The sequence below is a fragment of the Ostrea edulis genome, chromosome 5 (genome assembly GCF_947568905.1).
Source record: "Ostrea edulis chromosome 5, xbOstEdul1.1, whole genome shotgun sequence".
NCBI classification, from domain to species: Eukaryota; Metazoa; Mollusca; class Bivalvia; order Ostreida; family Ostreidae; genus Ostrea; species Ostrea edulis.
This window is the reverse complement of record NC_079168.1, coordinates 40,923,481-40,947,689: the sequence shown is the minus strand read 5'-3', so window position 1 is coordinate 40,947,689 and position 24,209 is coordinate 40,923,481. Positions and strand designations below refer to the sequence as shown.

The 24,209-nt window shown below is 35.3% G+C and overlaps 2 protein-coding genes and 1 long non-coding RNA gene across 4 annotated transcripts in view; 1 reads left to right on the top strand and 2 right to left on the bottom strand.

Moving 5' to 3' along the window:
- The window catches only part of LOC125649256 (C-1-tetrahydrofolate synthase, cytoplasmic-like), a 42,888-nt gene that overhangs the window by 3,236 nt on the left and 15,443 nt on the right, over positions 1-24,209 (bottom strand). Inside the window, exons 17-23 of one of the 2 annotated variants that reach the window (XM_048876628.2) lie at positions 19,195-19,263; positions 17,677-17,788; positions 17,323-17,504; positions 16,676-16,776; positions 16,389-16,566; positions 15,778-15,885; positions 12,508-12,660 (exon numbers count right to left, since the gene is read on the bottom strand). In XM_048876628.2, coding sequence (XP_048732585.1) covers positions 12,508-12,660; positions 15,778-15,885; positions 16,389-16,566; positions 16,676-16,776; positions 17,323-17,504; positions 17,677-17,788; positions 19,195-19,263 — 903 coding nt within the window. The remainder of the gene's footprint in view (positions 1-12,507; positions 12,661-15,777; positions 15,886-16,388; positions 16,567-16,675; positions 16,777-17,322; positions 17,505-17,676; positions 17,789-19,194; positions 19,264-24,209) is intronic. The other variant, XM_056166230.1, reaches the window with a different exon arrangement.
- On the top strand, positions 1,196-12,344 carry LOC125649257 (uncharacterized). Its single transcript, XM_056166231.1, has one exon. It carries the CDS (start codon positions 1,574-1,576, stop codon positions 3,326-3,328), a length of 1,755 nt encoding a protein of 584 aa, XP_056022206.1. The 5' UTR covers positions 1,196-1,573; the 3' UTR covers positions 3,329-12,344.
- LOC130055052 (uncharacterized) lies at positions 21,708-24,209 on the bottom strand. The gene is made up of 2 exons (XR_008803276.1): positions 23,065-24,209; positions 21,708-22,900 (listed from the first exon to the last, which is right to left on the bottom strand). It is a non-coding gene; the product is annotated as an uncharacterized LOC130055052 (long non-coding RNA).

Sequence of the window (24,209 nt, the reverse complement as noted above, 5' to 3'; positions counted from 1 at the left end):
TTAAAATTTGTGACTATGCAAAATTAAGAAGCTTTATATTACAAAAATTAACAAATCACTGGTTTGTTTGTATACATGAAAAGACTCGGGTCTTTGTTTACATAACACAGACTTAAGGCTAAATTACTGCTTTTATTCTTGCATTCAGAAGGTCAAAATTTTGGCTGTCAACATCAGTTATATTTTTAATGTTTAACATCAAAAATGAAAAATATTGTTTTCAAAAATCATGAACCAGTCCCTTTCAAGAAGCTTTATATATATAATACAAATTCCATTTAGCTGATTACATACAAACAAGACCAGATAGTCTTTGATGAGAAATTAAGATTGAATTGATTAAAGCCTCAACTGATAGACACAACTTTCCAGTCATAATTACTATTCTGATTTTATATTGACAGGGAATATAATAATAATTGTACACCTCTGCTTTTTTCACACATTGACAAGTTCAAAGATCTTTCTCCATGTAATTTTAGGAAACCGACATTCTGGCAGGATGTGCAGAGTGCAAAAGCGCTAATCATTTGTCATGGAAAACTATTTTTATTCACTATATATCGTGTAAACATTATAGGATTCAAATGTGTAAAAATTACATTGGGCTTATTGAAAAGTAAATCTGCAGTTGATTCAGTTTAAATACTAGTTGATTTTTAATGAATTTTCATCTTATTTTGAAGTTACATGTATTTAATATTCCTGAGCTATTTATATATCTTCTATTTACGGTAAAAAAACTCTCCAGATATGAGATGAAATTTTTAGTAAACGTTTGCCATTGATGTAACTACAACTTTACAGAAACATCCCCGAGTGGTGATCCTAATTAACATTCTGCCAAATAGAAGTCAATGAAACAACTCCAATCTAATAAAATTCTCATAAATTCAATGTTAAATCTATAGATTAATGAGTGTTATTTAATCATAGATTTCTACAGTGAATTAAGAGTAGTGTGTATCTGGTATAAGATTCAGCTTCACATCTGATAAAGAGGTCAATTTTTCGGTCCTGTTTGTTTGTGTGTGTGTGTGTGTGTGTGTTTATGTCTGTGTTGTTTTTTTTTGTGTGTGTATGTTTTTACAAAATGTATCTCTGGACATGATCACATTGAATTCAAAGCTTGGATTTCATTCAAATTTTGATGTTAACTAGCAAGAGCTTGTAGAAAGCTGTGATGACAAGATAGTTAAGATTTTAAATGAACATCATTCATTTTGAGGCATTTTCAACGATTTCTAATCCTAGTGGTACTTATGCATTAAGTCCTGTTTCTTTCTCATTCTGTGAAATGTGTTTAAATTGGATTTCCTTTCAGTTTCCTTTAGAAAGTACTAAATATTCCTAACGGAACTCTTGAGGAAGCTGATGATGAAATTTCCTATAATTTTATTGATATATGTAATCACTTGAGAGTCAGCACTCAGTGAAGCACAGAGATCCAGGGAAATTATGCTGTGTTATTTTTTACCAGGAAGATTAAAGCATGGGAAATATACAAAAGGACGTTCAGACAATACATATGTATTGTTAGCACTAATGTGGAATGTGAAATATATTTAAAGTCATGATTGCAGAAGCAGAAGAAAACCCTGATCCAAACAACCACGAGTGTAAGGAAATTGAAGAATTAGAAGAAGTATCCAAGAATGTTGGAGCAGGGGCAACCTCCCCACTCCAGGACTTATCAGCATCTTTTGCTGCTCAAGATATCTTAAGATGTGACTTCTGCAATGAAGATAATGTGGTTGGGGAGATGTACTGTAAAACTTGTAGCATGCGTCTGTGTGGACTCTGTGTCACTAGACATATAGAAATTTCTTCAGTCTCCTGTTTCCATGATATAGCCAGGTTCAACTCTACTACCGATTTCATGAGACCAGTTTGTGGATCTCACCCGAACCATAAGTGTGAGATGTTTTGTAGAGAATGCAATGTGCCTTTCTGTTCTCAGTGTTTATCTGAAGGCTTTCACAAACATCACGACATTACTGGGATTTGTGGCAGGTATGCAGTGCTAAAGGACAAAATACTGAAAGACACTCATTATTTGGAAAAAAACATGATCCCAGAATTTGACAAGAATGTCAGCCAAATGAGCAGACGGATTGAAGAGACAACTGAGAAATACGATCAAATAGCGACTACCATGTGCCAAGTGGGGATAGACTGGCACAGGCAGCTAGAAGTTGCAATAATGCAACATAAACAAGAAATTCAGAAAATGAAAGAAAAGGATGTTGACATCCTGAGCAAGTGCCAAATGTCTTTGACAATTCCTTCAGCTGCGATCAGAAAAACCATCAAAGAGAACAGGCAAATCATAAATTCTCTTGATTTTAATAGACTTTTTGAGTACAGATCTTCAGTTGAGAATTTCAGAACAATCCCTCCTGTGGCTGACATTAAAACTCCTACATTCGAACAGCATACTACTCTGTTACATCAACTTGTTGAACTTGTAGGCAAATTAGGGAATTCCAGTACCATAAATATCCCTGGTTATACAATCAAGGTTCACAGGGACACTCCTGCTCTTCTTGCAACTTTTCAAAGCAAATTTCGAAAAGGGGTTCGAAGATTGAGGTGTCGTGGTGGAAAGATGGCATGGATGTGTGGGTTTTACGATCGTCTGATGAAATCTGTAGACCTCCATGGTACAGTGATTCAGAAAGTCCTAGTCACCTCCAAGATCGCGCCAGTGTGTATGACAATAAACAAGGAGGATGAGCTCATTTACCTTGACGACAGTAGTGTAAATATTATCAGAGAGGGTGAATGTCAATGTCTTTTCACAGTCCAAGACTGGACACTGCGGTCAGTATGTAGCAGCTCTCGAGCCAATGAACTGCTAGTTGGTATGACCAATAAAACCAAAACTGAAGGAAAGATTGTTCGGTATTCTGGAGTAAAAGTCTTGTTTGAAATTCAGCAAGATCCTGATGGCAACATGTTATTTCGCTTGCCCTACTTCCTGACCGAAAACAAAAACTTTGATATTTGCGTCACAGAAATCACATTGCAGAAAGTGCAGGTGGTGGACAAGGACGGAAATTTGCGATTTACTTACAGTGGAAATAACACAGTGAAAAACACCTTTAAACCAATGGACCTTGCGACTGATAGCAAGAGTCAAATTCTAATTGCAGACACATCCAATAACTGCATTCATATCATCGACAAAGACGGCAAATTGGTTAAGATCATTGACGACTTTAACTTGCAAGAACCAGTCAGTATAAGCGTGTCAGATGAGGATGACCTCTGGGTTGGGGAAGGCAACTCTGGTAAGGTCAAGGTCATTAAATATATGGAGGCATGAATCTTAAGAAAAACTGTATTACCATGTACGGCAGAATTATTTTGGTATGGTCAGAGTTACATGGGAATATTTAAAGGGACGATTGTTTTACATTGGAAGTGATAGTTCTTCACTTCTTTGTGTTTGCATGAGTAGAAATATGTGATTATCGTAGATAACTTTTGTGTAACATGTTAATTGTGTATGCTTTTTTGTCTTGAATTTGGGTACAGAAACTAAAGTCAATTTTATCTATTTCATATTGACGTTGGGTAAGGAAAAATTTGTTTGACACCCCCCCCCCCCCCCCCCCCCATCTTTTTTTAAGGATACTGCATATGCATATGTTTTCTTATCATTGCAGTCTTGGGTGGATCCGATCATGCAACCCTACATGATGTAATGTTTTGTTTTAGGGCCCCATGCTTAGCATATTCCATGTTTTCTCTGGAATGCGTCTTCCCTGTTCAAATTTTAAGCGAAATGTATTTGTTTAATTTTTTTCATTGCTACCAAAAATAAACACATTTCCAACCAAAGAAATGAATAAAATGCAAATTTGTTTAAAGAAACAACATACTTGATGACGTAATATGACGCTGACTGGTAGAAGTAGACAGATTATACACGAATTTCCAGTCAGTATCGTCTACTTTACGAGTTTGATAACATGACGTAGCAAGTGACAACTTTTGATTTGATAGATATTAATGAAATTGAACTATGTGATGTGGGGTCAATGAGGACGATTTAAATGATGAGGTGTTGAGGTTTTTACTTGATATTGAAATGGAGCAGATTCGCATTCTACCGTTCCTACGGCACAACCAGTGTTCAACATCTCCTCCAACACAATGCAGCAAGCATACACCCCGTCACCCCTTGTTCTCTTCCATTATATCTAATTAACCATTGTACCTTGAATTTGGCGTGTAATCCATTTAATTCTGCACAGTAACTGTACCTGACTTGAACGCACAGCCAGTTTTGTTGTTGTTTTCATTGTTACATATACATGTATGTATTCCTATGCGCCCTCTCAAAAACATTAATTCAAGCTTTTTGATGAGAGAAACTATTTGTTTTTCTATTTTAAAAATATAATTAAATGATAAGAAATAAAACATATTATTTTTTTATGCATGTATCAAACAAAAAATTGGACAGAAAACTTTTTCATCAAAGCACTACATTGATGGAAGTTTTTCATTTGATACATGCATCAAAAAAATAATTTTAAGTTTCATGTCTTAAATCCAGTAGATATCACCCATTAAATAAATTCTAATTATTACACTATGTTTTCCTATGCCATTTGTGACGTCACAAACAAACGTCAATTTTACGTAGTTTGTTTACAAATTTTCAGGAAGTAAAATTCCCAACAATACATGTATGCATGAACAATCAGAGAGGAGGGGGTGTGTTTAACATGTGATAAAAAGAATCTCCCAAGGTTTGTGGTTTGATTTGATTTATATTCAACTCATTGTGTGTTTGGGGATAGAAAACACACAACTCGTTGAATATAAATCATATGAAACCACAAACCATAGGAGATCCTAAATATATGGGGTCATACAACCCCTACTAGTTTAGTCTGTTATATAACTTTGTCATTTTTAAAACAAATCACACTTTTTTCACTACACATTAATGTCCTATTTTCAATGCCTTTATCAAATAACTAACAGAGGCTACGTTGCAAGATCATATTAACTATGGAACATAAATCAATTTGTAGGTGTGTCTGCACTGTGATTCTGTAATATGCATTATAAGCAGACAAAATTCTACAGAATGGACATTGGACTGAGAGTGAGAAATGAAGCACATGTACATGCAGGTCTATCATGGTTTTTTGTCTATTACAGAATACATGACAGAAACTGCACTATACTATACCAGTCACAGGCAATATTTAAAGAATACTCTTTGATAGTAATTAACTTTGAACCCAAGTAATATGATAGCCTATGATACCACTATATTATGGTACGATCACAGGGGCTAAGCCCGTTTTGGGCCCGAACTCTGTGATACCATAAATAGCCCATTTTGGGCCCGAACTCTGTGATACCATAAATATAGTCTATATTTATGGTATCACAGAGTTCGGGCCCAAAACGGGCTTAGCCCCTGTGGGTACGATACGCTCGCAGTGATCTATAAGTGTGCTGTAGTCATAATGCTTTGTAGGGATAGGATTATAGGCTGAATTTGGCCCCCAACCTACATTTTCCCAATTTCACATTAATATCAATAAATTGGGAATCTCTCTTGAGATTAGGGAAATACTGTCTTATAACCAGGAAATAGCAGACAAAGGACAAAACTTGCGTGAAGTGTTGATACATGTATTGATTGATGCATGTACTATATAATGTATTCTTGCTATGCGTGAATAAATAATATTTCAAGTTTATTTGTGAGATGCCTCGCTTATAAAATACATAGTTTTGCTTTTATTCTTTTTATTCATTTGTAAAGGAAGAAGTTTAATCAAAGTAAAGCACTATGATTGTACATTCTCCCTAAATGTTGATCTATTTGTGTAATACATAAAGGAATATGTAGAAGTATGGTTCTCAACTTCAGTCCTGTTATTTGTTACATTCTGATTTGTACACCTTAGAAAGAGAACCCGATGTTTACCTCTTACTGGCTTACTGAGCAAGTTGAAATGCTTGAAATAAGCTTTGTGATAACAAGTTTCTAAAATTTGATTTTTGGCCCAAAAAATATTCCTTCCAAACTGGAATTGCTACCCTGCAGTGTGATTTGAAAACTATGAAGCCTTTTCTTGACAAATTTGGGCTGTCATACATCTAAATCATGAACTTCATTACAGTTGTGAGCTTTTTAACGTTATCCTGTAAAACAAATTGTGGGATCAGTTAGATACAATGGGACCAGTTTTGCTTTCATTGTAAAAATTTTAAAATATATGTCCTCAAGAGAGAGAGAGAGATATATACACATACTGTAAACCAACTTTTATTTGCGTGCGAGAAATTTTCACGAGATTTACGAGAACCTCATTGTCATGAACATTTCTCGCCGTGAATCAGTCCTTGAATGTCGATCATAGGCTCAAAAAAGGCTCAAATGACTCGCCGCGAACCAATTTACCACAGGAGAATCGCGAAATAAAATATCCACGAATAAAAGTTGTTTTACAGTAATGAGTCCATGGTATATCACATGGCTTGTTCAGTTGTAGTCAGCATATCATTTAACAGGTAATTTTGGAAATATTAACTTCTTTACATGAAAATTCAACACAAATTTCCATTCATAGGAATCATAATGGTGCCAACATATTTCAAACATTTTTTAATATTCCAGATATATTTTTTTTACCCTATTTAAAGTAATTTAAGAAATAATTAATCTCTGTTGACTGATCTATACTTGTTTTTACAATTTTTGTCGTTTTGTAACTTGCACAGAAATGAAGTTCAACATAAAACCATAGTTTTATTTTTATTTTGTTGGTTTACAAAATTTTTATAATCTATTTTTCTTTTTATTCTTTTATTTATCAATATTTTATTTTTAAAAAAACCAGTCAGTTGGAATAAGATAAACATTAAAAGAAGAAAAGTAATGCACAGATTTATTACAAATTAAACTCTACATTATATTATTACATGTATTATTATTTTATTAATTTATAAAGCCCAAAATTACACATAGTTTCTAGGCGCTGTACAATGTTTGTGCTAATAATCAATGGCAATATACCAATAAAAGACCTGCAAAATCTATACAGTAAATGATAAAACAATAGAAAGACTGAATAAAACATGGTAGTAAGATGACAATTAAGGTAGTTTACTTGGACTAGACAAAATACAGACACACAGGTACAGGTAATTGCATTCGTATAATGGATCAAAGTTCTGTTTGCAAGAGATTGCACATGGAATCCTTGATATTGCACATTCACAGGGCGTATTCACACTTGAACAAGAGTGTTTTTAGGTTCTTGTGGAATATGCTCCATGTGCTTCAAGCTCTCAAAGTTCAAATGGCAGTCTATTCCACAATTATGCACCTAGTGTTTTCATGGCTCTTGCACCATATTTGTTCACCTAACATGCTTTCCAATATCAATCAGAATATGAATATACGAATGTATATCTTATTACAGATTTTGAATGAGGATGAAATTTCAGTATAGTCGCTGTTTCAATTTCTTTGCTCCACCAAGATATTTTCAATCATTTGACAAAGTGACCTTCTTAATATTGAGAAAATTACCATACTGGTGATCTCTTCATTGTAAGGTTAATACTGCCATACATTTAACTGAATTCTGTGAACTTTCGTGTCACAGAAATGTGTGTACATTTCAGTATGAAAGTTTTTATAATTCCTATGCAGGCAAAATAATAGATCTTACTGCCAATAGCAATTGTGCTGATATCATAATTTTCCCTTTATTATGATTCAATTACAAAACTTTAATGTATATTATAATTTTGTTTACATATCTTTTTCATTTATCTCTTTAGTAACTATGTCATTCTAACTATTTTGCATCCTTTTAAAAAAATGTTTTAAGTATATAACTGTGTTTGGTTTCCTGTGAAATTGTGTATTTATAGAATAATAACCTAATCACAATGGATTACTTCCTTCAGATATAGATATCAGCAATACATGTATATCCCTTTTTAAAACTATAATCACCTGGCTGGGTACTCAGTACGTTATCCTGTCAGATGTTGATCTGTAGATCGTGGGTTCGAATCCAGCATGGGTATTAATTTTTTTTTTTAGATTACTTTCTACTAAAACTGCATTTTGTTTCACTAGATAAGGTAAATTTAGAAGTTTTCAATTTCAAAATCATTATTGTACATATCCTCCATTTTCCATCAATATCAGAATTTTCTGGTGTGTTATTCCTCCTTAAGAATGAAAATGGGGGGGGGGGGGTAGAAATTGAAATTTATGATTATCTAAAAGTGATTAATTGTCTTAAACCAAGTTGGAGAATTACATATCTTTTAACAAGGAGCTCATCCCATTTACAGTTCCTTGGTGAAAAATATAACCCCGCCCACCAATTGCAGCCTTGGTCGACTTCGTTAATATTCAACATGTACAGCATGTGATATACCGATCATCAGCCTTACACAATTCTACATGCACACTACTGAGGTACGTCTTATTGCGGATCTTTTCACATGTACATACATTATAATATATCACATTTTCATGAATCAACAATAGGTAAATTTAATAAATATTTATTCACATTGTATGAAAACTACTTAACTTGAAAATCATCTGCACGTGTTGCCTTTTGGTATCTTTATACAAAGTTTCCATTGGCAAAAGGGATTGACCTTGATCCCTTCAAGTTGAACTCATGCACAAAGGTAGAGAACAGACTTGCAGGATTGAAGTTCATCTAAACTATTTTCATAAGAATAAATATTGTTCTGATACTTCTCAAGAATACTGCCACAGTGAATTGGTTGCAAGTTTTTTATGCTCACGTGACATGCAATTTACTGTAAATGTGGATATTTCCATGTGTTGTTAATTACATGTATTTCTTTCACAAACCATTTTTTTAATTACGCGATGTCGATATCTTTAATAAATTGCATTACTATGGGACTAGTACGTGTAGGAGTAATTTACACGAAAATCTTGTAATCACATATTTAGTATAAATAATCACCATGGGTAAATTTCCAGCAATGTAGCAAAACTACAGTTCTGAAATGTTTCAACATGCAACACAGGAAATAAGTATCAGAAGAGGACAAGCATTCTGAGAGTATTGCATGGCAATACTGCAGTCCCCTACCAGTTGCAAATATTACTGTACCACAACATCATTCAAAGTTCATTATGTAGGTTATGGTAAAAGGGAAAATTGGGGAACCAGGATAGGAAATCAACTATTATTTTAGTAGACTAGACCAGGAAAAACACCCGAGAAATTCATAAATAAGGTTTAATTAGGTCTTTAACCAAGTCAATAAACTGTGACATGTAGGTGATCATGAATAATTTAGCTATATTGTTGTATTACTATGCTAGAATTTTTAATGAGTGTAGTACTTTTATCTACAGATAAGAAACATCGATGTAAACAAACAATTCATGCTATTTTTCTAAGTCCAAAGGCCATAACTTAATGAAAAATCAATAGACCGAAATGAAATTCGAACTTGATCTGTAACTTGTTATGCCAAAGCAATGTACCAAATATCAAATGAATATCTGCAAGCACAACCAAAAAAAAGTCCAGAAAACTGATTATTCATGCTATTTTTCTAAGTCCAAAGGGGGCCATAACTTAATGAAAAATCAACGGACCAAGTTATATAACTTTGTCATTTTTTAAAATAAACAAGAGGTACTATGAGCAATGCTCACTAAGAATACCCCCCGTTACCCCAATCTCCCAAAGGGTGTTGTTAATGGGCATAAATTACTTCTTTCCTGAGTGTAAAAATATAGTATGCCTTTGTAGAAGAAAATGAAAGATATAGTCCGAACACAAATCCATGGTATAAACCTATACTTTTGACCTTGAGATCAAAGGTCAAGGTCATAAAGAGCTCATGAATGTACATGACACATAGTCTCATGGTGATACACCCATGTCTTATGGTATGACTATGTCAAAACCCTATAATCAATTTTGACATTGAGGTCAAAGTTCAAGGTCATATAGAGGTAATGAAGGTACCTGCCACATCGTCTCATGGTGATGCACTCATGTGTCAAATATTGTATGCCTATGTCAAAGAACAAAGAAGTCATGGCCCTGACACGGATACATTGTAAAAACATTTAATTTTGACCTTGAGGTCAAGGTCATATGGAGGTCATGACACATCATCTCATGGTGATACACTCATGTTTCAAATACTGTATGCCTATGTCAAAGAACAAAGAAGTTATGGCCCTGACATGGATCCATTGTAAAAACCTTTAATTTTGACATTGAGGTCAAGGTCATATGGAGGTCATGAAGGTACATGACACATCGTCTCATGGTGATACACTCATGTGTCAAATATGGTATGCCTAAGTCAAAGAACAAAGAAGTTATGGCCCTGACACGAATCCATTGTAAAAACGTTTAATTTTGACTTTGAGGTCAAGGGTCAAGGTCAAATAGAGGTCATGAAGGTACATGACACATCGCCTCATGGTGATCCACCTGTGTGCCAAATATGGTATGCCTATGTCAAAGAACAAAGAAGTTATGGCCCGGACACGAATCTGGAGACAGTAAGTGGGACGGACAGACAGCGATTCCTATATACCCCCCAGAACTTCGTTCGGGGGTATAATTAAAATTTTTTCAATTCACATCACTGTTCTGTTTTTACTGCCTTTATCAAGTAACAAGCAAAGGCTACTTGGCAAGTCATATTAATCAAGGAACATAAATAGGTAATTAAGGTAGATAATGACTTTTATGTAACATGTTAATTGTGTATGTTCTATTGAGTATACTGTAAACGTACTTTTTTCCACGGGTTCATAAGTCCGTGGAATCACAATTTCTGTTTATTCCACGGGTAGAAAATTGGGCGGATTTCTTAGATTGCCACTTAGTGTCTTTCATTTACTTTAAGTACGCTGGGATAATTTCCGCGGAAAATTTGTGACCACATTCATAGCGTAAATTAATACCGCGCGGAAAAAAGTACTTCTACAGTATTTTGGATATTAAGTAAAATACGGTCAACATATGTTTTGTATAACATGCTAAATTTGTTTAGAACTTTCACGTTTGATGAATGTTGGTGTTTTGTTTTAGGGCCCCGTACTTAGCCTATTACATGGATGACCAATCACAGTGCGCCATTAGGACGCTTTGGTCATTCCTCTTTGTTTGCTTGGAGTGCTCAAGTATTTGTGAAAACAAAGAAAATTATTTGATTCCCCATCGTCCATTGTTATGCTACTTTGATATGTGTGAGCTGGCCTGTCCACCTTATTTGATTGCAGGCAGCTCTATTTTGATATTTCATTATGTGTTGTAAGGGGTCAGATTGCATCATCATACCTATGTGATACTTATGTTCTTGTGTTTATGTTTTCGACTCATTTTGACCCCCACTAGCATCTGCAAGCACAACCAAAACAAGTTGGGGAAAACTGATAATTATACCCCCCGCAACAAGTTGTGGGGGGGTATACTGGAATTGGGTTGTCCGTCTGTCTGTCCGTCCGTCCGTCTGTAGACGCAATGGTTTCCGGGCTCTAAAGCATTATCCTTTCCACCTACAGTCACCATATCATACATATGGACTACCCATGGGATGAAGATGTTCCCTATCGATTTTGGGGTCAAAAGGTCAAAGAGGTCAAGCGCACTGGACATCGAAGTAGCAATATGGTTTCCGGGCTCTAAAGCGTTATCCTTTCCACCTACAGTCACCATATCATACATATGGACTACCCATGGGATGAAGATGTTCCCTATCGATTTTGGGGTCAAAAGGTCAAAGGTCACGCGCACTGGACATCGAAGTAGCAATATGGTTCGGTTTGTCATGCCATTTGTTTTTCACACTCAGAAAAGAGGTAGTTTATACCTATTACCAACACCCTTTGGGAGATTGGGGTAAGCGGGGGGTATTCTTAGTGAGCACTGCTCACAGTACCTCTTGTTCATTCTATTTTTCTAAGTCCAAGGGCCATAACTTAATGAAAAATCAACGGACCAAGACGAAACTCAAACTTGATCGGTAACTTGCTATGTCAAAGCAATGTACCACATATCAAATGAATATCTGCATGCACAACCAAAAAAAGTCTGAAAAACTGATAATTCATGCTATTTTTGTAAGTCCAAGGGCCATAACTAAGTAAAAAATCGACAGACCAGGACCAAATTCAAACTTGATCAGTAACTTGTTACAGCAAAGTAGTGTACCAAATATAAAATAAATATCTGCAAGAACAGAGAAAAAAGTGTGGAAAACTGGACAGACAGACAGACGGAGGGAGCGCAAACCTAAAGTCCCCTTCTACTTTGTCGGTAGGGAACTAATAAACATATACGTAGCATTTCTAGGTTAGTAAGCAGCATGTTATAGAAACAATCGTTACTTTACTTTGTATATGAAATGAACTTCAAAGCACTATTTACTAATGTTGAGGAAACCCTTTATATTCAATGTCAATTTTAAAATATTTCCAATACTTACAGTTCCCAAAAGTGGGAATATGAAACCAGCCCCAATACTAGCCCGCACTTCTCTGATGGGAACTACGAAGCCTTTGGGTTCGCCTTTCTTGGCAGGGTCATGGGACAGTGACAAGTGAGTTTTTGCCATGCAGATAGGTAAATCATTGAAGCCCTGAAAAGAAAGCATCTGATGAATCTATTGTCGCTGAAAATATTACAATTCATATACATCCCAAGAGCACAAGTGAAATGGGGCCCCAAGATCAATGAGGCAGTGAAGTGGTCACCCTCATCCTGTGATCTGTGAAAACTAATCTGCAGAAATTAGTCTGTCTACAAAAAGATGGGTGGACAGACAAATGGATAACCTGAAATTCCATGTACAACTTTGTTGTAAGGGTTTTAAGATAGAAAGTTGGCTTTCAGCAGTCATGATACTGAAACAACAGCATTTTGTTTTTATTAAAAGAAGGGCTCTGCAAAGGGCATCCCTTGAATGATATGACATTAAAACATATGGATTTTCCCTCCCAGAAATCCTTATTTTGTGTAAATTCAACTTTGAACACCTGCACACAGATCTTAATATTGTGCAAGATTTTAGCATCCAACATTGAAAATACACTTAGTTTACAAACTACCATATTTTGCTGAATACAATACACATTAGTGTTTAATATGCAGCTCCCCTTTGGGTCTGAAAATTGGGGAAAACATGCAGTTTGAGAGTATACAGTGCAGTAAAAACTTTGACCAAGTGGTAATCTTGACTTTAGGAATTGTGAAAATATCTTTATGGAAATAACATAAATTTTCAAAAGCACAGAAGAATTTACATGCAGCACAGCAAAATTTTTGAGCTAATGGTAATCTTGACTTTACACATTGAGGTAGTCTTTACTGAATACAATGTATCTTCAGGGAAAAGTTAATTTCAACAAAGCATACAATTTTATTGCATTATATATAAAGTTTTTTAAAGATGATTTTTTCTTTTTTAAATTAAAACTAATGAAATAGTTGAAAATACAAAAATAAAATCAACATATTTAACAAGCATTTTGAAAGGTGTTGTAATAAACATTAATAAAGGTGTGATATATAATCCCCTCATTAATTCTTATAAAAAATATGCTTGTTTCATTACAGGAATTTCTCTGTCCAACCCCATTGTTAAGTAATCAATACCATGTGGTAGAAATTATCTAAATACACCTAATAAAATTATATAGCATTTCTGTGTTATTTGAACAATTCAAGAGATACATGGATTGCAATGGGCATCTAGGGACACTACAGGGAAAAATCTTGAATATTTCAGAGATCCACATATCTCCTTTGGTAAGAATTATTATTGATTCATTATGTGAATTTAATCAGATTAGTTTGCACCTTTAAATCAGGCCATAAGACAAATAGGTATATTAAAATCTGCGTATCAAGGTGGACACTATTTTTTTCCCATGTAAACTCTGTTTATGATAAATACATATCTGATGGGTGTGTCCTGTGCCATGGCAGTGCACTTTTATTATTTCATTACCCTAAGGAGGTGTCAAAATTAAGTGACAAGCACATGTATACACAACAATGGCTTTAATAGTGGTGTAGGATGAAATAAAAGATATACTGGGGTCTCACAATATTGCGGCATTTATTTCTTTTGTGCAAGAAAAAATATATTCCAAAATTTCAATTGAACACTTCATGCTATTTATAAACCTTTAATACAGTAAACTAACATTTTAGAGGAAAATTATTTTCCAACCTTGCTATGTTTATTTTAGCACTTGACGAAGTATCAAGGAGATGATGAATATAAAGGTCAAATGAATTTTTCAATTGGCTGTTTCATAATACTCTAATATTCTTTACATATTTAAAGTACATGTATCACATTTTCTACAAATTTACATTCCTGAAACAATTTTCTAGAGAACGATTTTTGCTTTAATATATAATAGCTGTGAACAACAAGAAAAAGTGTATCTATTTATAGACTATGTCCATGGGTCAAATAATAGTGTATCTATTTATAGACTATGGCCATGGGTCAAACGATCTTGCATCTATTTATAGACTATGTTTGTGGGTCAAATAATAGTGTATCTACAAACTATGTCCGTAGGTTAAATAACAGTGTATCTATTTATAGGCTATGTCTGTGGGTCAAATAATAGTGTATCTATTAATGGACTATGTCCGTGGGTCAGATAATAGTGTATCTATTTATAGGCTATGTCTGTGGGTCAAATAATAGTGTATCTATTTATAGACTATGTCCATGGGTCAAATAATAGTGTATCTATTTATAGACTATGTCAATGGGTCAAATAATAGTGTATCTATTTATAGGCTATGTCCGTGGGTCAAATAATTTTATGATATAGTAAAGCTTCACCTGAAGAAAAACGTGTCAAAACATATAGTGACATGTGATATGAATCCCTTTCTCACAATTTTTTTTTTTCGAAAATATATGCAACCTTGAAAATTTATGAGGATCCAGTTTATTAAGCAAAATATCATACAATGATACCTGAAAGTTTGATAAAAATGGGATATAGAATGTGGATTAAAATTTTGTATAAAAGACAAAACCACAAAAAGCAAAGGAACCAATGAAGAAAAGGTTAGTATATCCCGACAACTCTGCGGCTGACGATAAAATGATCCCTGTGAGCAGTGAAGAAAACTCAGAAAAAAATCCCAATGGACCAACAGGGCTGGCTGCTCAAAGAATCTGTCAGCCCTGCTAAAAACCAACAAGCCTGCATAACTGATGCATGTATTAGATATATGCTCTTGCACTTGAGCTGGAACTTAACATTTATAAAAACACAATGATATTATAAATATTCCATTTTTATTCATTGTTCATTTTCACTTTCGAAATAATCAACTAATCTGAACAATCTAAGTCACAATCAGAGTAATTCACGTCATTATGTTATCTTTTGAGCCTAAATTTGGCTGATCTTGAACAACTTCATCATTACAGGCATCAGCAGACATTGCTTCCACAATCTTCAATTGAGGACAGCATAGTACATGAAGGTCAAACAAAGTGTGACCTACATACCAAGGTACTAACTTTCATATTAACAATTCTAAAAACACTTAAAATGGCTAACAGAATTGACTAATCACTGAAATTAATGCATTCAAGTGGGCTGATACAAAGTAAAATTTGTACATTCACTATGAATCTAGCATGTCTCAGGCTTGCGAGCAGACTGGAAATTTGTACACTGCTATGAGAATCGCAGGACAAGACGACTTCTTTTACCTGACTTTTGTATCTGTCTATCTGTTCTTGAGCTAGAGGAAGAATCTCGATCCCATCAGCACCATAAATCTCTTTACAGATTGTCTCTATCTTCTCCTCAATTGTTAACTATATAAAAAACAATTGTCTACATTTCATATGATATTTAAGAAATAAATTTCATTTTTGAGAATACATCCTGTACATACGGGTATGAACTGTGGTGCTTTAATTACGTCAGTATACTTCACAGAGTGTGTTAGTGCTTCATGAAAAGTATGCTGGTGTGAAGTGTTGCAGTTCATGCCCTTGTGTATTTTCAAAAATAAACTCAATTTCTATAATTACAATTTACTTTCATTTCTTTCGGAATATTTCCAGCCATTAAAATAGTTGTACAACATTTATCAAGATTTATACACACATTGCTTACATTCATGAGGAAATGGGTAGATCATTTCGATTGGTAAGATATCGAAAGCAAAAACATTGGAAATGTGAATGTATTTGAATAAATGATCATGGAGTCCAGAGGTTGTACATTAATACACATTCTATGTACAAACACTCCAAATTATGTCTCTCAAGACAAATATATATATTCAGGTGAAATTTTAAAATTGGATAACAACCTTGACATCGTACAGGAACTTAAAGTTGCTTGGTTGACTGGTTGCTGCTTCAACAGCATTTGCCAAGTCTGCAGCACCAGCACCACCATTAGCCCAGTGGCTGCAAATTACTGCATCGTAAGCTCCGTTCTTTTTGGCGAATGATTTCACTAACTCTACTTCTGCCAGGGAATCCGTCCTGCAAAGAAACACCATCTTATATAAGGTAGGTAACTTGTTCTGAAAATAGATTCTCTGAATTTATCACTCACTTTATGTTCTCCAAGAAAAAAAAATTTTATACTCACACAAAGGAATTGATAGCCACTACAACTGGCACACCAAATTTGTTGGCATTTTCTATCTGTTTCCTCAGATTAGCACAACCTTTCTCCAGAAGTTCAAGGTTCTGTTCATGCAAGAATAACAAAAACTATACATCAAATAACAGGTATTCTAAAGCATTTTAAATTCATTTAGTGTACAAAACTGTATAGTGCCATAGGTTTTACACGTATTTGTACCAACGCCGTTGGCAACAAGATTTATATGGAAAGATTTTCAAATCTTCAAATTGCAGAGTGGACAGAAATTCTATGGTAATTAAGGAGGAATGCTACACCAGAGAAATTTAATGTGAATGAAAAGTGGAGGATATGTATAACAAATGTTGAAATCGAAAACTTTCAAATCTACTTTATTTTGTCCAAAATTTCAGTTTTAGTAGAGTAATCTGGGGGGGGGGGGATTTAAAAAAAAAAAAAAAAAAAAAACCCTGATGGACTCAAACCTGCGACCTACAGATCTGCAGTCAACACTTTAACCTACTCAATTAAATCTAAAAGGAATAGACAAATAATACTAATATTTATATTTTCATTCACATTTTAAAAGGAAGTAAGCCATTATGATAATGTAGTATACTTTCTTAAGTCCTAAAACAGAAGAAACAGACCTCTTCTGTGTACGCTTTGGGTAGTGGAACACCAGCGGTGACAGTAGGGCCACCACCATGCATCTTGAGAGCTCTCACGGTAGCCACCAGTACCACAGCATTGGGAACAAGACCAGAGGCCCTGCACTTGATGTTGAAAAATTTCTCCATTCCGATGTCCGCACCAAACCCTGCCTCCGTCACTGAGGGAAGAAAATTCATTATCATCAATTAATCACACAAGCACTACTGGAAAGCATTTCACCAAAATACTTAATACAAGTATCTAATACAAATGCATCGTGTGCAGATTTAATGAAGACAAGACTTTTGTTTTGCTTATAAATTTTATAAATAGGTATTGATAAAACATACCAACAAACCCATTTTCTCCCACGAGTTTGAGACCAATCTTGTCTGCGATGATGGACGAATTTCCGTGAGCAATATTGGCAAAAGGTCCAGCATGCACAAAAACTGGGGTGCCCTATAATAATCCAAAAAAAGTAGTTACACAGCACAAAGACTGGAGTGCCCTATAATCATCTAAAACAAGAGGCCCATGGGCCACATCGCTCACCTGAGTCACCTTGGCCCATATCTAAAGATTTTCCACATATATTTGCATGTAAAACTTTGGTCCTTATCGTGGCCCCAACCTACCCCTGGGAACCATGATTTTTACAAACTTGAATCTGGTCAGGAAGCTTTCATGTAAATGTAAACTTGACTGGTCCAGTGATCCTTCAGAAAAAGATTTTTAATGATTTTTACCTATATATTTGTATCTAAACTTTGATCCCCTATTGTGGCCTCATCCTACCCCCAGGGGTCATGATTTGTTCAATCTTGAATCTGTACAATGTCAGGATGCTTTCATTTAAATTTCTACTTTCCTGGTCCAGTGGTTCTTGAGAAGAAGATTTTTAAAGATTTTCCCTATATATTGGTATGTAAAACTTTGATCCCCCATTGTGGCTCCATCCTACCCCGGGGGGAATGATTTTAACAAACTTGATTCTGCACTAGATCAGGAAGCTTTCATGTAAATCTCAGCTCTTCTGGCCCAGTGGTTCTTGAGAAGATTTTCCCTATTTATTCCCATGTAAAACTTTGATCCCCTATTGTGGCCCCAACCTACCCCCGGGGGCCATGATTGGAACAAACTTGAATCTGCACTATGTCAGGAAGCTTTCATGTAAAAATTTCAGCTCCTCTGACCCATTGGTTCTTGAAAAAAAGATTTTTAAATAACTCCACCCTATGTTTACAATTTTGTGATTATCTCCCCTTTCAAGGGGGCATGACCCTTCATTTGAACAAACTTGAAAGCCCTTTACCCAAGGATGCTTTGTGCCAAGGTTGGTTGAAATTGACCCAGTGGTTCTGGAGAAGAAGATGAAAATGTGAAAAGTTTACAATGATGCGACGCTGACAGACAGCTCACTTGCTCAGGTGAACTAACTAATAAGTAGTTTCACAGCATAAAGACTGCATGCATGGGGTGCCCTATAATCATCCTAAATAAGTAGTTACAATGATAAAAGTGAAAGTAGAGTTGATAGGATATTTGCATGGACAGTTAGTTCAGACCCATTTCCATGATTTTTTCAGAGAGGTGTGCCTAGAATTTCCCCAGAGGGGATGTTGATATCTGGACTATCAAGAGTTTTTTATTCTTTAGATTCTTAATTATATGAATCTTTAGAAAACAGATCAATGATTTAAAATGCCCTAAATAGCACACTCATTATGAAAGTTAGGTGGTGCAAATGCATCACTTTCACCCCCTGGATATGGGCCTGATGGTTTACTTATACAATCTAATAACCATACTTCATAATAGTAATATCTTTAATTCATAATAACCTCATAATATTCAGAAATGTTTACCTCAAGAGTTTGCATAAGATTGGGTCTGATTGCATCCTTCATCAATACAGCCAATGCCCCACTTACACCCTGTAACATAAATACAGCACATGTGAGAGGAACTATCTAATGATACCCCCGCCCCCCCTTCAAGCTTAATATTATTAACATGAATATGTGTATCATGTCGATACTCCTGTATTTGACATTATAAGTTTAACAGCAGGATCTTGTGGAAACTAGAACTATACTAATGAGGCACCGCATAACGCTTAAAATAAAGCACTGCACAACGCTTAAAATAAAGCACCGCACAATGCTTACAATAAAACACCGCATAATGCTTACAATAAAACACCGCATAATGCTTAAAATAAAACATAGTAATGCTTACAATAAAGAACCACATAACGCTAACAATAGAGAACCGCGTAACACTTACAATAAAGAACTGCATAACGCTTACAATAAAGCACCGCATAACGCTTACAATAAAACACCGCATAACACTTACAATAAAGCACCGCATAACGCTTACAATAAAGAACTGCATAACGCTTACAATAAAGAACCGCATAACGCTTACAATAAAGAACCGCATAACGCTTACAATAAAGCACCGCATAACGCTTACAATAAAGCACCACGTAACACTTACAATAAAGCACCGCGTAACACTTACAATAAAACACCGCATAACGCTTACAATAAAGCACCGCATAATGCTTACAATAAAGCACAGCATAACGCTTACAATAAAGAACTGCATAACACTTACAATAAAGTACCGCATAACACTTGCAATAAAGAACTGCATAACGCTTACAATAAAGCACCGCATAACACTTGCAATAAAGAACTGCATAACGCTTACAATAAAGCACCGCATAACGCTTACAATAAAACACCGCATAACACTTACAATAAAGAACCGCATAACGCTTACAATAAAGCACCGCATAACGCTTACAATAAAGAACCGCATAACGCTTACAATAAAGAACCGCATAACGCTTACAATAAAGAACTACATAACGCTTACAATAAAGCACCGCATAACACTTGCAATAAAGAACTGCATAACGCTTACAATAAAGCACCGCATAAAGCTTACAATAAAACACCGCATAACACTTACAATAAAGCACCGCATAACACTTACAATAAAGCACCGCATAACGCTTACAATAAAGAACTGCATAAAGCTTACAATAAAGAACCGCATAATGCTAACAATAAAGCACCGCGTAATACTTAAAATAAAGCACCGCATAACACTTACAATAAAGCACCGCATAACACTTGCAATAAAGAACTGCATAACACTTACAATAAAGCACCGCATAACACTTGCAATAAAGAACTGCATAACACTTACAATAAAGCACTGCATAACGCTTACAATAAAACATAGTATAATGCTTACAATAAAGCACCGCATAATGCTTACAATAAAGCACCGCGTAACACTTACAATAAAACACCGCATAACGCTTACAATAAAGAACCGCATAAAGCTAACAATAAAGCACCGCGTAATACTTAAAATAAAGCACTACATGTTTAAAATAAAGCACCGCATAATGCTTTAAAAAGCACTGCATCAACCTTTAAAAGTTACGAATGACAATTATTTTGTCACTGTTATTCAAAATTCTTCAATCAAGTTGTCATCTTCAAACTGCCACCAAAAACTGAACGTTTGTCAATCATCAAAACTGGACACTTTGAGCAACATTTTGCTTATAATCTTAGAGTGTGTGAATTATAATATGCAGATTGGAATCGGAATGGAGGTACTGCAATAGATACATTGCTCACAAATCATGTTAGCTACCATCTGCAACGAAAACAAAGTGACAACACACCACAGTGAAATGAACACTCCATGTCTAGTGATCATGATAATACTTGATTTCTGATATCCCTTAGCGATGAGCAAATGGCAACCAGAGCATCAGTATGCAGCGTCTTGTTGCTGCATTTTAGGTCAAAAGATAGTTTTCTTTTGCGTCTGGTGGCTGTAGATGAGACTTGGGTTCATTATTATGAGCCAAGAGAATAAAGCTCAGAGTCGTCAGTGGGTAGGGCCTGGGTCCACGAGGCCAAAGAAGTTCAAGACGCAATCATCAGCTGGCAAGGTAATGGCCACAGTATTTTGGGATGCAAAAGGCATTATGTTGGACTTTTTACCCAAGTGAAGTACAATAACTGGAGTGTACTATGTAAACTTGCTAGACCAGCTGAGAACCGCCATCCGTGAAAAACGTCAAGGTAAACTCCCTAAAGGTGTTTTGCTGCAACAGGACAACCCGAGAGTCCACACTTGCAAAGTTGCAATGGATGCTGTAGAGCAAAACGGGTATGAATTAATACCACATCCTGCACTGGTATTTCCCTGACCTAGCTCCTAGCGACTTCTTCCTATTCCCAAACTTGAAAAAGGATATCCATGGACGTCATTTCTGGTCTGACGAAGAAATCGTGACAGCAGTCGAGGAGTGGGTCAATGGAAAGGACCCTGGCTTTTTCAGTTCTGGGCTGATGGCACTTGAACACCGTTGGTCTAAGTGCATCACAATAGAGGGCAATTACATCGAAAAAGAAGAGGTGGATCTCCACCAGAAATAAGTTAGGCTGGTTACTTATTGACTCACACTTGTATACATGCATATGAAAATACAGCTTAATCAAACTGGCAAAGGAATATTAGTTGAAAGTTAAAGGTATTAAAGATGGTTCTAAACCTACACTTTAATGAAACATGAGAAAATGTGTAAAATCCAAAATCTGATGATTAAAGAAGTATGTTACTTCATAAATATGACTGTTGATCTAACAAATGACTCAAAACACCTGCATTTTGTAGACATATCAACAAGGTCCTGCTTTAGAAAGAATTTACATGTACATCTAGTACAAAATGTCTGACTCACACTTAAAGTATGGTCATTGAATACAATTAATTGTGCATGCTTTTCTGGTGGACTTTTACTATAAAACAAATACCAACAATATTCACAAACTGAAGGAAGTAATAAATTATCATAATGAAAGGATTTTTTTAAAAGTGGGTCCTGGGAAATAATTATGCTTATCAAAAACACAAAGTTGCCAAACTGCAATGTGGAAACAAAATGTGTCGGTGTGATACAAATGCCCCTGCTGGCTGTAAAGTTTAAAATATCTGAAAGTCCGGGGATGTGCAAATAACAATGAGTGGGTTCAAATGAAACAAAAATAGCATATCATACGGTGCTTTTGTTTTCTTGAACCATTAGAAGAGAATTACATTTAATTTAGTCTTTAAGGAAATGAAAGTGCATGATAGATCTTATAATGAATTAGTAAGATACTATTTGATTACTAAGGAAGGTGAAAATTGATCTGTGTGTTATTATTATAAAGGTACAAACTAAAAATCTGCTTATCGTTTAAAAGAACATCAAAGAAACAAGAGGCCCATGGGCCACATTGCTCACCTGAGTCACCTTGGCCCATATCTGAAGACTTTCCATATATATTTGCATGTAAAACCTTAGTCCCTATTGTGTCCCCAACCTACCCCTGGAGGCTATGATTTTTAAAAACTTGAATCTGCACCATGTCAGGAAGCTTTCATGTAAATGTCAACTTCTTTGGCCCAATGGTTCTTGAGAAGAAGATTTTTAAAGATTTTCTCTATATATTTCTCTTTAAAACTTTGATCCCCTATTGTGGCCTCAACCTATCTGTGGAGGCCATGATTTGAACAAACCTGAATCTGCACTAGATGTCAAGAAGCTTTTATGTAAATCTCAGTTCTTCTGGCTCCATGGTTCTTGAGAAGATTTTTGTAGATTTTTCTAAATATTTCTATGTAAAACTTCGACCCCCTATTGTGGCCCAAACCTACCCCAGGGGCCATGATTTGAACAAACTTGAATCTGCACTATGTCAGGAAGCTTTCATCTAAATGTCAGCTCTTCTGGACCATTGGATCTTGAGAAGAAGATTTCTAAAGAGTTTCTTTATTTATTCTCATGTAAAACTTTGATGTCCTATTGTGACCCCAACCTACTCCCGGGGGCCATGATTTGAACAAACTTTAATTTGCACTATGTCAGGAAGCTTTCATGTAAATCTTAGCTCTTCTGGCTCATCGGTTCTTGAGAAGAGGATTTTTAAAGATTTTCCCTATATATTTCTATGTAAAACTTTGATCCCCTATTGTGGCCCCATCCTACCCTCTGGGGCCCTGATTTGAACAAACTTGAATCTGCACTCTATCAGGAAGCTTTTATGGAAATGTCAGCTTCTCTGGCCCAGTGGTTCTTAAGAAGAAGATTTTTAAATGACCCTACCCTAATTTTACATTTTTGTGATTATCTCCCCCTTTCATGGGGGCATGGCCCTTCATTTGAACAAACTTGAAAGCCCTTCACCCAAGAATGCTTTTGGCCAAGTTTGGTTGAAATTGACCCAGTGGTTTTGGAGATGAAGATGAAAATGTGAAAAGTTTACAACGACTACGACGACACCGACGACAACAGACAACGGACAAATTTTTATCAGAAAAGCTCACTTGAGCCTTTGGCGCAGGTGAGCTAAAAAGTCCAGAAAACAGCTAATAATTAAAAATTTTCAAAGTCTATAATAAGACTTTATCTTTTAGTGAAAATAGACAAATCAACAAGAAACTCAAAACTTGATCTTTCGAGAGACATACAAAAACTCAGTTCATTATCTACAAGCACAGCAAAGAAAAAGTCTGAAATGCAGTGAATAATTAGTAATTTTCGAAGTCTAAGAGCAATAACTTGGGTGAAAATAGGCCAATCATCATGAAGCATATCAACAAACCTGATCTGCATGTCATCCATATAAAGAGACATACCAAAGACCAGCTCATTATCTACAAGCACAGCAAATAAAAATCCGCAAAACCAACAATGATATAATGATGAAATGAAAGAATGATGGATATTTCATGGCAGGGGAATAAAACATCACCAAACCTGGTTACACATACATGTATTAACAACCCAGAAATTGTG

What these genes read in the sequence shown, in the direction of transcription:
- LOC125649257 (XM_056166231.1), top strand. Translation starts at nt 1,574, where the DNA reads ATGATTGCAGAAGCAGAAGAAAACCCTGATCCAAACAACCACGAGTGT.